The sequence below is a fragment of the Nansenia antarctica genome, assembly GCF_963989245.1.
Source record: "Nansenia antarctica genome assembly, contig: SCAFFOLD_652, whole genome shotgun sequence".
Taxonomy (NCBI): Eukaryota; Metazoa; Chordata; class Actinopteri; order Argentiniformes; family Microstomatidae; genus Nansenia; species Nansenia antarctica.
In genome coordinates, this window is record NW_027663354.1 from 1 (window position 1) to 12,500 (window position 12,500).

General features: G+C 48.7%; 2 protein-coding genes across 2 annotated transcripts in view; both read right to left on the reverse strand.

Moving 5' to 3' along the window:
* Positions 1-1,303: 1,303 nt before the first annotated feature.
* On the reverse strand, positions 1,304-5,029 carry LOC308175129 (hsp90 co-chaperone Cdc37-like; the record flags this gene model as incomplete). Its single annotated transcript, XM_080550849.1, has 4 exons — positions 4,809-5,029; positions 3,072-3,389; positions 1,643-1,748; positions 1,304-1,419 (listed from the first exon to the last, which is right to left on the reverse strand). Coding segments are annotated over exons 1-4 (648 nt in total), but the record flags the coding sequence as incomplete, so codon positions are not given.
* Positions 5,030-10,817: 5,788 nt separating this feature from the next.
* Positions 10,818-12,500, reverse strand: part of LOC308175128 (vascular cell adhesion protein 1-like) — a gene marked incomplete at both ends in the record, with an annotated part of 4,063 nt that continues 2,380 nt past the window's right edge. Inside the window, 2 exons of the mRNA XM_080550848.1 lie at positions 10,818-11,008; positions 12,087-12,341. Of these exons, the coding sequence (XP_080406974.1) occupies positions 10,818-11,008; positions 12,087-12,341 (446 nt within the window). The remainder of the gene's footprint in view (positions 11,009-12,086; positions 12,342-12,500) is intronic.

Below are 12,500 nucleotides of genomic sequence, written 5' to 3' on the forward strand. Positions count from 1 at the left end.
ACAGTGCTAAGAAGGCGCGTTCTACTATGAGATGAGTGAAGCAAAGCAAAACTTTTGTACTCTGTACAAGTATTTATTTTTGTTTTTGTATTCTTTTGGTTGCCTAGTGCCTAGCCTACCTCATTTTACTCAGCAGTTTGCACTCTCTACTACTCTTTACATTACATTACATGCAAGTGATGCCAGAAATAAATCTGCAAAGTTCATTAATCATTGACTGCCAAAGACGCCAATTGGCGTCTTATAGAATAGTAACGTTGACTGCCAAAGACGCCAAATGGCGTCTTTGTTTTGTTTTTGTTTTTCCGCGGGGATCGCGTTATTGACATGTTCTACACCTAGTGTGTGAATTTCAGACTTGGGTGTAATGTATTTCGGTCCCAGATGGGGGCAGTAGTTCGATTTAGCTCAGCTATAAAAGCCTGGAGAAGGAAGTGGCTTGCTGTGGGTTGTAGTAATGGCGAAACGGATCAGGGTATGTGCCAAACGCGGCGCGGAGCATTGCGGCGCGGAGCATTGCGGAGCATCGCGGCCATCGCGCGACTCTTCAAACAGTTCAGAGTCGGACGATACAGAAAAAGTGCAGAAAAAAAAAAAAAAAAAAAAGTTCTGCAGAAAAAGCTTGTTTTCTCTATTTATTGGTCAAAATCAGGTGTTTTTGCTGAAACCACCCTATGTTCTACGGCCGATTTCTAAACACTCAAAGAGGCTAGAAACAAACTTTCTTTTTCTGATGAAAGAAGAGAGTCTAAAGTTTTGGTAGATATGTTCAATGTTTATGTAGTCCGAAAAGTCAATATTTGGTGGGTCTTCAAAGTTCAGCGAAAATGCCCCAAAAGTCTGGCAGTGTGGAGCTCTCCGCTCTGAACATGGCTGGCAGTCAAAGAGTTAAAATATCTATTTTTGAGTGAACAATCATTTTAATTGTCTTTATTTTTAGTTAGCACATGCCTACAACAACAACTAACAACTTCAAGCTAAATTTAGAAGCTGATTTAGAAGATGATAGCTAAATAAGAGCGATTGAGTAATTGTGCGATAAGCTGTAATTTATGATCCGATTAGTCGACTAATCGTTAAAATAATCGGTGACTAGTCGACTATGAAAATAATCGTTTGTGGCAGCCCTATTCTACACACACCTACACACACACACACACACACACACACACTGCATCAGACCATGTTTCTACACACACCTACACACACACACCTACACACACACACTGCATCAGAGCCATGTTTCTACACACACACACACACACACACACACACACACACACACACACACACACCCACCCACCTCCTCCACCTCCAGGTCGATACACATGATGACCAGGTAGTTGGCGGTCTCCTCACACACCAGGTGAGGGTTGTCAGACAGGTACTTCTGGCTGTCCTCCCAGCGCCTCAGCATGCCTGTCACACACACACACACACACACACACACACACACACACACACACACACACACACACACACACACACACACACACACAGTAAGCCTTCTTGAGATCCATCCCCCCTTCACCTGAAATAACCTCTGTTTGGAGGTACATTTATTTGTGTGTGTGTGTGTGTGTGTGTGTGTGAGAGAGAGAGAGAGAGAGACACAGAGAGAGAATGGAAATTCTAAACTCACCGAAATGTTTGACCTGTTTCTCGTTTTTCTCCACAAAGGTCTTGTGTTTCTCCTCCTTCTCATCCTCCGTCTCCTCGGTAGCATCAGGCTTGATGTTCAGCACACTCTGAGAGAGGGAGAGGGGGGGGGTGGGAGGGAGGGAGGGGGGGGGGTGGGAGGGGGTGGGAGGGGGGGGGGTGGGAGGGGGGGGGGTGGGAGGGGGGGGTGGGAGGGAGGGAGGGAGGGAGACCGGGAGACCATAGTCTTTATAATAGGAAGCTGCTACTTACACACAAAAAACACTAGTTGGCACATCTTGTAACGTTTATACTAGCTTATCCTGATGTGGTTTTGAAAATGTAAGGATACTGGGTGGTAGAACGCACATATCTAGGAAAAGTCATGAAAGGAGGGTCCTGAAATTTGATAGAGTGCAAAGATATAACATTTTTCTTTACTCACAGGGGTCAAATGACCTCTCATGGCTGTTGGGGTAATTTAACACTAGAACAGCCATGGGTGGGGTTATTTGACCAAGTGAGTAAAATGTTTTGAGTTATTGCACTCGATCAAATTTCAGGACCCTCCTTTCATGACTTTTCCTAGATATGTGCGTTCTACCCACGGCCACCCATGGCTGTTCTAGTGTTAATGACCCCACCCATGGCTGTTCTAGTGTTAATGACCCCACCCATGGCTGTTCTAGTGTTAATGACCCCACCCATGGCTGTTCTAGTGTTAATGACCCCACCCATGGCTGTTCTAGTGTTAATGACCCCACCCATGGCTGTTCTAGTGTTAATGACCCCACCCATGGCTGTTCTAGTGTTAATGACCCCACCCATGGCTGTTCTAGTGTTAATGACCCCAACCATGACTGTTCTAGTGTTAAATGACCTCCACCCATGGCATTCCAGAACACTCACCACCTAGAGTGGTGCCTTATCTCTCTACCCCCCCCACTCCTCCCTCCCCCCGCCCATGCCACCCCGCCACCACCCCCCCCTCCCTTCTCTACAGTGGACATACAGTATATGGCGCCGCACAGGGCAGCTACTTACAGTTTGTTGTGTTCTGTCTGCACTGCTGTCTGTCCTGTGTTGTTTTGTTTGCATTGCATTTTAGCACAGTGCGCCGATTAGATAGAAGATGTTCTACAGAGGGTGATGTAACCCCTCCCTCCCCTCCCTTCCCCCACCCCTCCCCTGCTGTTGTGTCTCGTTTCCCCCCCCCCCCCCCCCTTTTCTTCGTTTTGTAATCTTTGGTTGTATATGTTCTATTGTAAAGCGCTTTGAGTTGCATTTCATGTACGAAAGGCGCTATATAAATAAAGCTTTACTTACTTACTTACTTAGAGTGTTCCAAGTGTTTTACGTGGTATATGTATATCTACCTAGCAACAACACTCTTGATTGGCGACAAAATGAAGCACGGTCTGGTCGGCCCTCACCTTGCTGAAGCCCTCTTTGCTGAGCGTGTCCACGTTCCAGGGCATCTTCTTCTCCTCCCTCCTGTACTCCTCCAGCTTCTTCTCCCACGAGCGCTCCTCCTTCCTCAGCCTCTTCTCCTCCGCCTGGGCCTTGCAGAGCTCCGTCTTCCTCTTCTCCTCCTCCCCCTCTCCTCCTCCCTCCTTCTTCTTCCCCCCCGCCGCCGCCTCTAGCTCCTTGGCCCGTTTCTGCGCCTCCTCCACGCGCTTCCTGCTCTCGGCCAGACTCTTCTCCATGTCCGCCCCTTTCTGCTCAAACGCCTCCATTCGCTCCACGCGAGCCTGGGGGGGGGAAGGGAGGGGGGGGGGTGGAGTTGAGAGAAAGAGCGAGTGAGTAGGAGAAAGGGAGGGAGGGGGAGGCAGGAGAGAGATGGTAAGTGAGGGAGGGAGGGATGACAGAGGTAGATGGTATGGAGGGGAGAGGAGAGGAGGGGAGGGGAGAGGAGAGGAGGGGAGAGGTAGGAGAGGAGAGGTAGGAGAGGGGAGATGAGGGGGAGAGGAGGAGGGGAGGGGACAGGGAGGGAGAGGAGAGGTGAGGGGAGGGGACAGGGAGGGAGGGAGAGGAGAGGGGAGGGGACAGGGAGGGAGGGAGAGGAGAGGTAGGAGAGGAGAGGGGAGGGGACAGGGAGGGAGGGAGGGAGAGGAGAGGAGAGGTAGGAGAGGAGAGGGGAGGGGACAGGGAGGGAGAGGAGAGGGGAGGGGACAGGGAGGGAGAGGAGAGGAGAGGTGAGGGGACAGGGAGGGAGAGGAGAGGAGAGGTAGGAGAGGAGAGGGGAGGGGACAGGGAGGGAGGGAGGGAGAGGAGAGGTAGGAGAGGAGAGGGGAGGGGACAGGGAGGGAGAGGAGAGGGGAGGAGAGGGGAGGGGACAGGGAGGGAGAGGAGAGGAGAGGTGAGGGGACAGGGAGGGAGAGGAGAGGAGAGGTAGGAGAGGAGAGGGGAGGGGACAGGGAGGGAGAGGAGAGGTAGGAGAGGAGAGGGGACAGGGAGGGAGAGGAGAGGAGAGGAGAGGGGAGGGGACAGGGAGGGAGAGGAGAGGAGAGGAGAGGGGAGGGGACAGGGAGGGAGAGGTAGGAGAGGTGAGGGGACAGGGAGGGAGAGGAGAGGAGCGGAGAGGGGAGGGGACAGGGAGGGAGAGGAGAGGTGAGGGGAGGGGACAGGGAGGGAGAGGAGAGGTGAGGGGAGGGGACAGGGAGAGGAGGGAGAGGAGAGGTAGGAGAGGTGAGGAGAGGGTGAGGAGAGGAGTGGGGAGGGAGAGGAGAGGAGAGGTAGGAGAGGTGAGGGGACAGGGAGGGAGGGGAGAGGAGGGGAGGGGAGAGAAGAGGGGAGGGGAGGGGAGAGAAGAGGGGAGGGGAGGGGAGAGAAGAGGGGAGGGGAGGGGAGAGAAGAGGGGAGGGGCGGGGAGAGGAGGGGAGAGGTAGGGAGAGGAGAGGGAGAGGGAGAGGGAGAGAGGGCGAAGCCGAAGACCGAGGGAAGATGGGTAGAGGGATCAACAGACGGAGGAAGGCAGCAACAGTGAACGAGGGGGGGAAACGGAGCCCAGCTGAAGAGGATTAATCTAGACCACACTAGTAGTAACTGTGGCCAAGCTTAAACTGCAGAGCACGCGGATGGATCTAAGCTTGTGGGTTTGGACATATAATGCTCCTTACATTGTGGTCAGTGACAATAGCCTAGGCACACATGATCTATTGTGGTCGTACCTGGTGTCTCCACCTGAACAGGCTGGGCGTGTCGATGTTGGGGTGCACCTCATCCTCGTCGTCCGACACCTCGATGTGGTCCCACACGCTGTAGTCGATGGTGGTCATCCCTGAGCCCTGCCAAACGTCCCACGTCCAGATATACAAGGCTGAGATCAGTGTGGAAATACAGAAACGTTGGGCTTTTTTTGTTTTGAAGCTTCACGGAGGTTGTGTGTGGCTTTTTGAGTACGATCCGAGCTGCAGAGACGGATAGTGAGACACGATTCGAGGAGAGGTTAGGAAACTCTTCTGAAAGGAAATCTCTGTCGCTTCCGGGATTAGGAGTATGTATGACGTGCGGTTCATGCGTCAGGCTTTGGCCGCTGCGTCATCGAGAAGCGCCAGACAGACTGGTTTTCACCAAAGAGTGTGAAAGTCCGTACCGAGAGCTGCTCAAACCAGCCTCTCTCCGGTCATAGTAAAGCCGTAAATACGTGTGTAGTGTCTTTACAGCGAATTTCTTCTGATTGTATGGCCAGCAAAGGGGTTGAGGGTGCAGTGGTTGGCGATTAGTTTGGCAATGAGGACGAGAAGGAGCATCGTTCGGATATCCAGCTGATTTACTGTACTGCGCATGTGCGAAGGGTGCGAGCTGCTGTGAGGACTGCAGAGTCACTACCTCCTACCATCTTCCTCCTGAAGACCTTTATCTTTGTTAATAATAATAATAATAATAATAATAATAATAAACATTTTTAAAAATACAAAGAAAAATAATCCTTCTAGCATTGTGACTGCCAATGGCCCCTGGTCCTAGCATCGTACATTTGTTGTAGGTCGCATCGGATAAAAACGTCTGCTAATGTTAAATGTAATGCTATGTCAGTGTAAGCCCAAATAGAGGAGCATGGTTCCACATTTCCAGGATTTTAAATCTTTCGGTGTGAGTACAGTATCAGTCTAAGCAGTGTAATGCAATACATAAACACATTGATTATGTGAATATGTCGTGAATCAGTAGTTGGACCCAAGTATAATTGGCTATTTCCACCAACTTTGTATCTAGTCTAATGTTGTGTAATTCTCAACTTCAGCCGCTAGATGGCGCACCAAGAACACAAAGGCAAGACAGACAAAGATTACTTGAATTAATTGTACTTTTGACCATCACATTTACATCACAGCCGTGAGACACACGCATATCAACCAGTTCACACTCTCACACCTCAAATTTCTCACGCCGAGAAATAACAATTGTTTTGCGGGACTTTCTATCTATCAATATCTACCGATCTCCTGTCTATTTATATCTCTGTCAATAAATGTATTCTGTCTAGCGTCCGTATGTCTCCACTCGGACTACAACCCTCGAATATGAGTGAGTTCAACGTCATTTTATGCAACTACGAAACTTGGAACACTGCCTCGTCTGCGGAATGATTGACACACCGGTCAGAGGTGCTCGTGTGACGTACGAAGCTTCGTTCGAGTAGTCACGTGGTTTTAACCAAATTGACACAAGCATCGATACATTTGTATCTATTACTCTATCTACTGATACATTCGTATCTATTACTCTATCTACTGATACATTTGTATCTATTACTCTATCTACTGATACATTTGTATCTATTACTCTATCTGATACATTTGTATCTATTACTCTATCTACTGATACATTTGTATCTATTACTCTATCTGATACATTTGTATCTATTACTCTATCTACTGATACATTTGTATCTATTACTCTATCTATATGATACATTTGTATCTATTACTCTATCTACTGATACATTTGTATCTATTACTCTATCTGATACATTTGTATCTATTACTCTATCTACTGATACATTTGTATCTATTACTCTATCTACTGATACATTTGTATCTATTACTCTATCTACTGATACATTTGTATCTATTACTCTATCTACTGATACATTTGTATCTATTACTCTATCTGATACATTTGTATCTATTACTCTATCTGATACATTTGTATCTATTACTCTATCTACTGATACATTTGTATCTATTACTCTATCTACTGATACATTTGTATCTATTACTCTATCTACTGATACATTTGTATCTATTACTCTATCTACTGATACATTTGTATCGACGCTGTGTCGTGACTACTGCGTCGAGCGTAACATCACGAGAGATTGGCAGTGAAATTCCAGATAAAATCCATGATGGGACTTTGCTCATCGTCCTCCGTCCCCACACACTCATGTCTTTCCCCCTCCCCGAATCTTCTGTTAGGGTTAGGGTCAGGGGAGGCTGGTTCATTAGGGGCAATTGGACAATGCCCCACCAAAGGGAGAAGAGAGAGATTTTTTTTCTATGACTTCTAGACAGTGTTGCTTCTGAATATCATAGTCCAATCAGCTAGTGTTCTGTGGAGTATATCATAGTCCAATCAGCTAGTGTTCTGTGGAGTATATCATAGTCCAATCAGCTAGTGTTCTGTGGAGTATGTTCCAATCAGCTTCAAGTCCCGCCCCTTTCAGGGCAACTTTCAACCTACTCGAAATTGCACTAGGCTGTTCTCGTAGACTTGCATGTAAAATCTATTTTGGTAACTTCAGGCCATTCGGTCATTTGTCTATGGGGTTTTGGTACATGCACAAAGAATCGTACGTGCTTACGTCATGTCATACGGCCGGCGTCGCGTTCGTTCACCTGCTCCACCATGGCTAGTAATGTTCTGAACAACTCGGTTGAATCTTTAAAAGAAACACCGTTCAGCCGTCGTAGCAACCAGGAGAAATTAACAGTAAAGGAATTAGGACCACCCAGACCAAATTTAATTATAAAGCAAGTTTATACAAAGGCAGGGAAAATTGGGAAATCGTATAACCGAGGATTTACGAGGGGTTGGTATGAGAAGAAAACATGGCTAGCGGGATGTGAAGTAACAAATGCGTTGTTCTGCTTTCCACTACCGGACTTTGTAAACAAATTGAACAAATGGATTAGAAGGAGGCATCTTTTGTTCCCAACTTGATATTGCAACTGGACCTATTACCGAAGTCAAACTTGTGTAAGTAAGTGAATCATCTGTCCTTCAGTCATGATAGGAAAACCAAATCGATGCTGGGAGAAGGAATGGCAGACTGTATTCTGATTGTATCTTCTATGCTCTTTGTATGTTTCTATGCTCTTTGTATGTTTCTATGCTCTTTGTATGTGTCTTGGTGTAGGAGAAACTTAGGACCACGTTGGAAACAAGTGTTTCGGTACACGTTGACGTGTAGAAACTGTAGAGAGAAAATTGTAGAAATTGTAGAGAAAACTGGGGGGGTAGAGGTGATGAAGAGGTCTGTACAGGGGGGGTAGAGGTGATGAAGAGGTCTGTACAGGGGGGTAGAGGTGATGAAGAGGTCTGTACAGGGGGGGTAGAGGGGATGGAGAGGTCTGTACAGGGGGGTAGAGGTGATGAAGAGGTCTGTACAGGGGGGGTAGAGGGGATGAAGAGGTCTGTACAGGGGGGTAGAGGGGATGAAGAGGTCTGTACAGGGGGTAGAGGGGATGACGGGGTCTGTAGAGGTGGGTGGAGGGGATGACGGGGTCTGTACAGGGGGGTAGAGGGGATGAAGAGGTCTGTACAGGGGGGGTAGAGGTGATGAAGAGGTCTGTACAGGGGGGGTAGAGGTGATGAAGAGGTCTGTACAGGGGGGTAGAGGTGATGAAGAGGTCTGTACAGGGGGGGTAGAGGGGATGGAGAGGTCTGTACAGGGGGGTAGAGGGGATGAAGAGGTCTGTACAGGGGGGTAGAGGGGATGAAGAGGTCTGTACAGGGGGGTAGAGGGGATGAAGAGGTCTGTACAGGGGGGGTAGAGGGGATGAAGAGGTCTGTACAGGGGGGTAGAGGGGATGAAGAGGTCTGTACAGGGGATGAAGAGGTCTGTACAGAGGGGTAGAGGGGATGAAGAGGTCTGTACAGAGGGGTAGAGGGGATGAAGAGGTCTGTACAGGGGGGTAGAGGGGATGAAGAGGTCTGTACAGGGGGGTAGAGGGTATGAAGAGGTCTGTACAGGGGGGTAGAGGGGATGAAGAGGTCTGTACAGGGGGGTAGAGGGGATGAAGAGGTCTGTAGAGGAGGGTAGAGGGAATGGAGAGGTCTGTAGAGGAGGGTAGAGGGGATGGAGAGGTCTGGGGTAGAGGGGATGAAGAGGTCTGTACAGGGGGGTAGAGGGGATGAAGAGGTCTGTAGAGGAGGGTAGAGGGGATGAAGAGGTCTGTAGAGGAGGGTAGAGGGGATGAAGAGGTCTGTAGAGGAGGGTAGAGGGGATGAAGAGGTCTGTACAGGGGGTAGAGGGGATGGAGAGGTCTGTACAGGGGGTAGAGGGGATGGAGAGGTCTGTACAGGGGGGTAGAGGGGATGGAGAGGTCTGTAGAGGTGGGTAGAGGGGATGGAGAGGTCTGTAGAGGTGGGTAGAGGGGATGAAGAGGTCTGTAGAGGTGGGTAGAGGGGATGAAGAGGTCTGTACAGGGGGGTAGAGGGGATGAAGAGGTCTGTCGAGGTGGGTAGAGGGGATGAAGAGGTCTGTACAGGGGGGTAGAGGGGATGAAGAGGTCTGTACAGGGGGGTAGAGGGGATGGCGAGGTCTGTACAGGGGGGTAGAGCTATTCTCATGCTAAAATTGACTGTAAATCCAGATTTTAAAGTTGATATTCTTCCCCGTGGAGCATGCCCCCATAACCTGTGCCCCACCCAAACATTTTAGCACCAGCCGCCACTGGTTAGGGTTAGGGTTCAACACGAGTGTGACAACGGATTGTATCCTTTATCTCAGAGACACTATGGCATACAGTTTCTTAAATAGGCCTACTCACTTAATTTGGGTGAGATGATAGGCCTACTTTGCAACTTTACAGTTTTGGTAACTGTTTTTTGATTCTCTACTGTAACATGACCAGGCACATTCATAATAATAATAATAATAATAATAGTAATACTTATTATTATTAATTACAATTTACAATACAAATACAACAATTGGGGGTCCCTCAAAAAAAAATAAGATCAACCACCAAGCCCTCATTCTGACCCAGGAAAAACCCTGGTATGTACTGTATAACATGATAGCCATCTATGAGCAATGCACTGTATATAAGATGATGACCACGGGTCTTTCTGCTGCTGACCAAGGGGCTGAGTCCTGTTGATGGGGCCCAATTTTCTTTTAGACTCTGTAGGCTACTGTATTTGTTTATTAAGATTTCATAAATATGATATATTGTCTGAATTTGTCTTGTTTTATCAAATGTTATAATTATTATTATTGGTTTATTATGAACAACATGTAAAATTGCAGGAAACTAGCACAAATGATTGGGTGGGAGAGAGGGGCCGCCGTTCACAGTTTTGGGTCGCTCCACCGCCAACAAATCTCACTCCAAACTTTTGGTGAAACTTGGCAGCCCTGACTTTGTATCTACAGTAGTCTAATGTTGTGTAAGTCTCAGCTTTAGCCACTAGATAGCGCACCAAGAACATAAAGGCAAGACAGGCAAAGATTACTTGAATTCATTTTACTTTTGACCATCACATTTACATCACAGCTTCAAACACACATACACATTATGAGCTCTGTTTTAACCATAATTGTTTAAAATTGTATTGTATTATGAAATAATTAGAAGTTATTAGCTTAATTAATAAGGATTAGCTTTTGATTCTGGAAAAATCGTGAAAAATAGCAAATGTGCACGCGCACACACACACACACACACACACACACACACACACACACACACTGAAAAGAGGGTACAAACAAACAAGTGTAAAAAACTAAAAAAGTGTAATTCCATGCTCAGTAGCCTCACGAAATATCCTATATCCTATATCAGTCCCTGGTCCTAGATCAGATCCTATATCAGTCCCTGGTCCTAGATCAGATCCTATATCAGTCCCTGGTGGTCCTAGATCAGATCCTATATCAGTGCAGTTCAGTCCTTAAAAAAAACACAAAAAACCAACAACAACAACAACAACCGTCCCCTTGTCTTTGTCTACACGTTGGATTGGTCCATGCCGTTGGGTCGCGCCACCTGTTTGTTTTTGCGGGGGGGGAGGATGTCCTTCAGTTGGTAGTGCCCCATGCGGGTGTGTTTGTAGTGGGTGCAGTAGACGAAGCAGGCGACCACCATCAAGATGACCACGAACGCCGCCGCCAAACCCGCTATGATGGGCAGGAGGTCCACTACAGGGGAGGAGAGAGGGTGGAGGGTGGGAGGGGGAGAGGGTGGGTGGAGAGAGGGTGGAGGGTGGTAGGGGGAGGGTGGGAGGGGGAGAGGGTGGGTGGAGAGAGGGTGGAGGGTGGTGGGGGGAGGGGGAGAGGGTGGGTGGAGAGAGGGTGGAGGGTGGTAGGGGGAGGGTGGGAGGGGGAGAGGGTGGGTGGAGAGAGGGTGGAGGGTGGTAGGGGGAGGGTGGGAGGGGGAGAGGGTGGGTGGAGAGAGGGTGGAGGGTGGTAGGGGGAGGGTGGGAGGGGGAGAGGGTGGGTGGAGGAGAGGGTGGGTGGAGGGTGGGAGGGGGAGAGGGTGGGTGGAGAGAGGGTGGAGGGTGGTAGGGGGAGGGTGGGAGGGGGAGAGGGTGGGTGGAGAGAGGGTGGAGGGTGGTGGGGGGAGAGGAGGGGTGGAGGGTGGTGGTGGGAGAGAGGGAGGTGGATAGGAGAGAGGGTGGAGAGGAGAGAGGGTGGGAGGGGGAGAGAGGGTGGGAGGGGGAGAGAGGGTGGGAGGGGGAGAGACAGGGGTAGGGGAAGAGAGTGGAGGTGGGAGGGAGAGGGGGGAAGGTGGGTGGGGAGGAGAGGAGAGGAAAAAACACTGTAGAATAAAGTGTTGGGACGCGGCCCTTTCCTGTTGAATCCCTTGAGGTAAGTGTAAAAGTTCCCATAATTACCATTGCGTCATATTTACACATACATATTTACATTAGGGATATTTACATTAGGGATGCAACCTCAGCAAATATGTTCAAGTCAAGACAAAAAAAAAAAAATCTTCTGCCTTTAAATGACTAAATTAAATGATGATTATATAACGATTAAAGCACTTTGAGCTGCAACGTTTGCAGGAAAAACGCTATACAAATAAAAAGTATTATTATCATAATAAATGATACCCTCAGGGGGGTATTCCATCAACGTTGCAAAAAAAAAAAAGGCTTATTTCGATAAGGCTGATTTTGGATAAATCTTGCGAGACTTCAATCAAAATAAGCCTGGATTTTCCTTTAGCGGCGTTGATGGAATACCCCCCCCAGATGTCCCAGGATCATCTCACCTTCCACCTCCACCTTCACTGTCATGGTGTGGTTCCCAGCCTCGTTGCTGGCCACGCAGGTGTACTCCCCGCCCATGGCTGTCTGGATGTTGGGGAGGGTGAGGTTCTCCCCGGCGACGTGAGTGGCTGAAGCGGTCGGCGGTATCGACCAATGATACGAAGGGGCGGGGTTACCCGTCGCTCGGCAGGTGAGTTGCAGCGTGTCACCCTCGGTGATGATGGTGGAGCTTATTCTGGTTTCTATGTTAGGCTTGTCTGATTAAGAGGGGGAGAGAGAGAGAGAGAGAGAGAGAGAGAGAGAGAGAGAGAGAGAGGGGAGAGAAATAGAGAGAGATAAAAGCAGAGACAGAGGAAGAGAGAGAAAGAGAGAAAGATTAGCGAGAAAGCAAAATAAAAGGAGGAGTAAAAAAACAA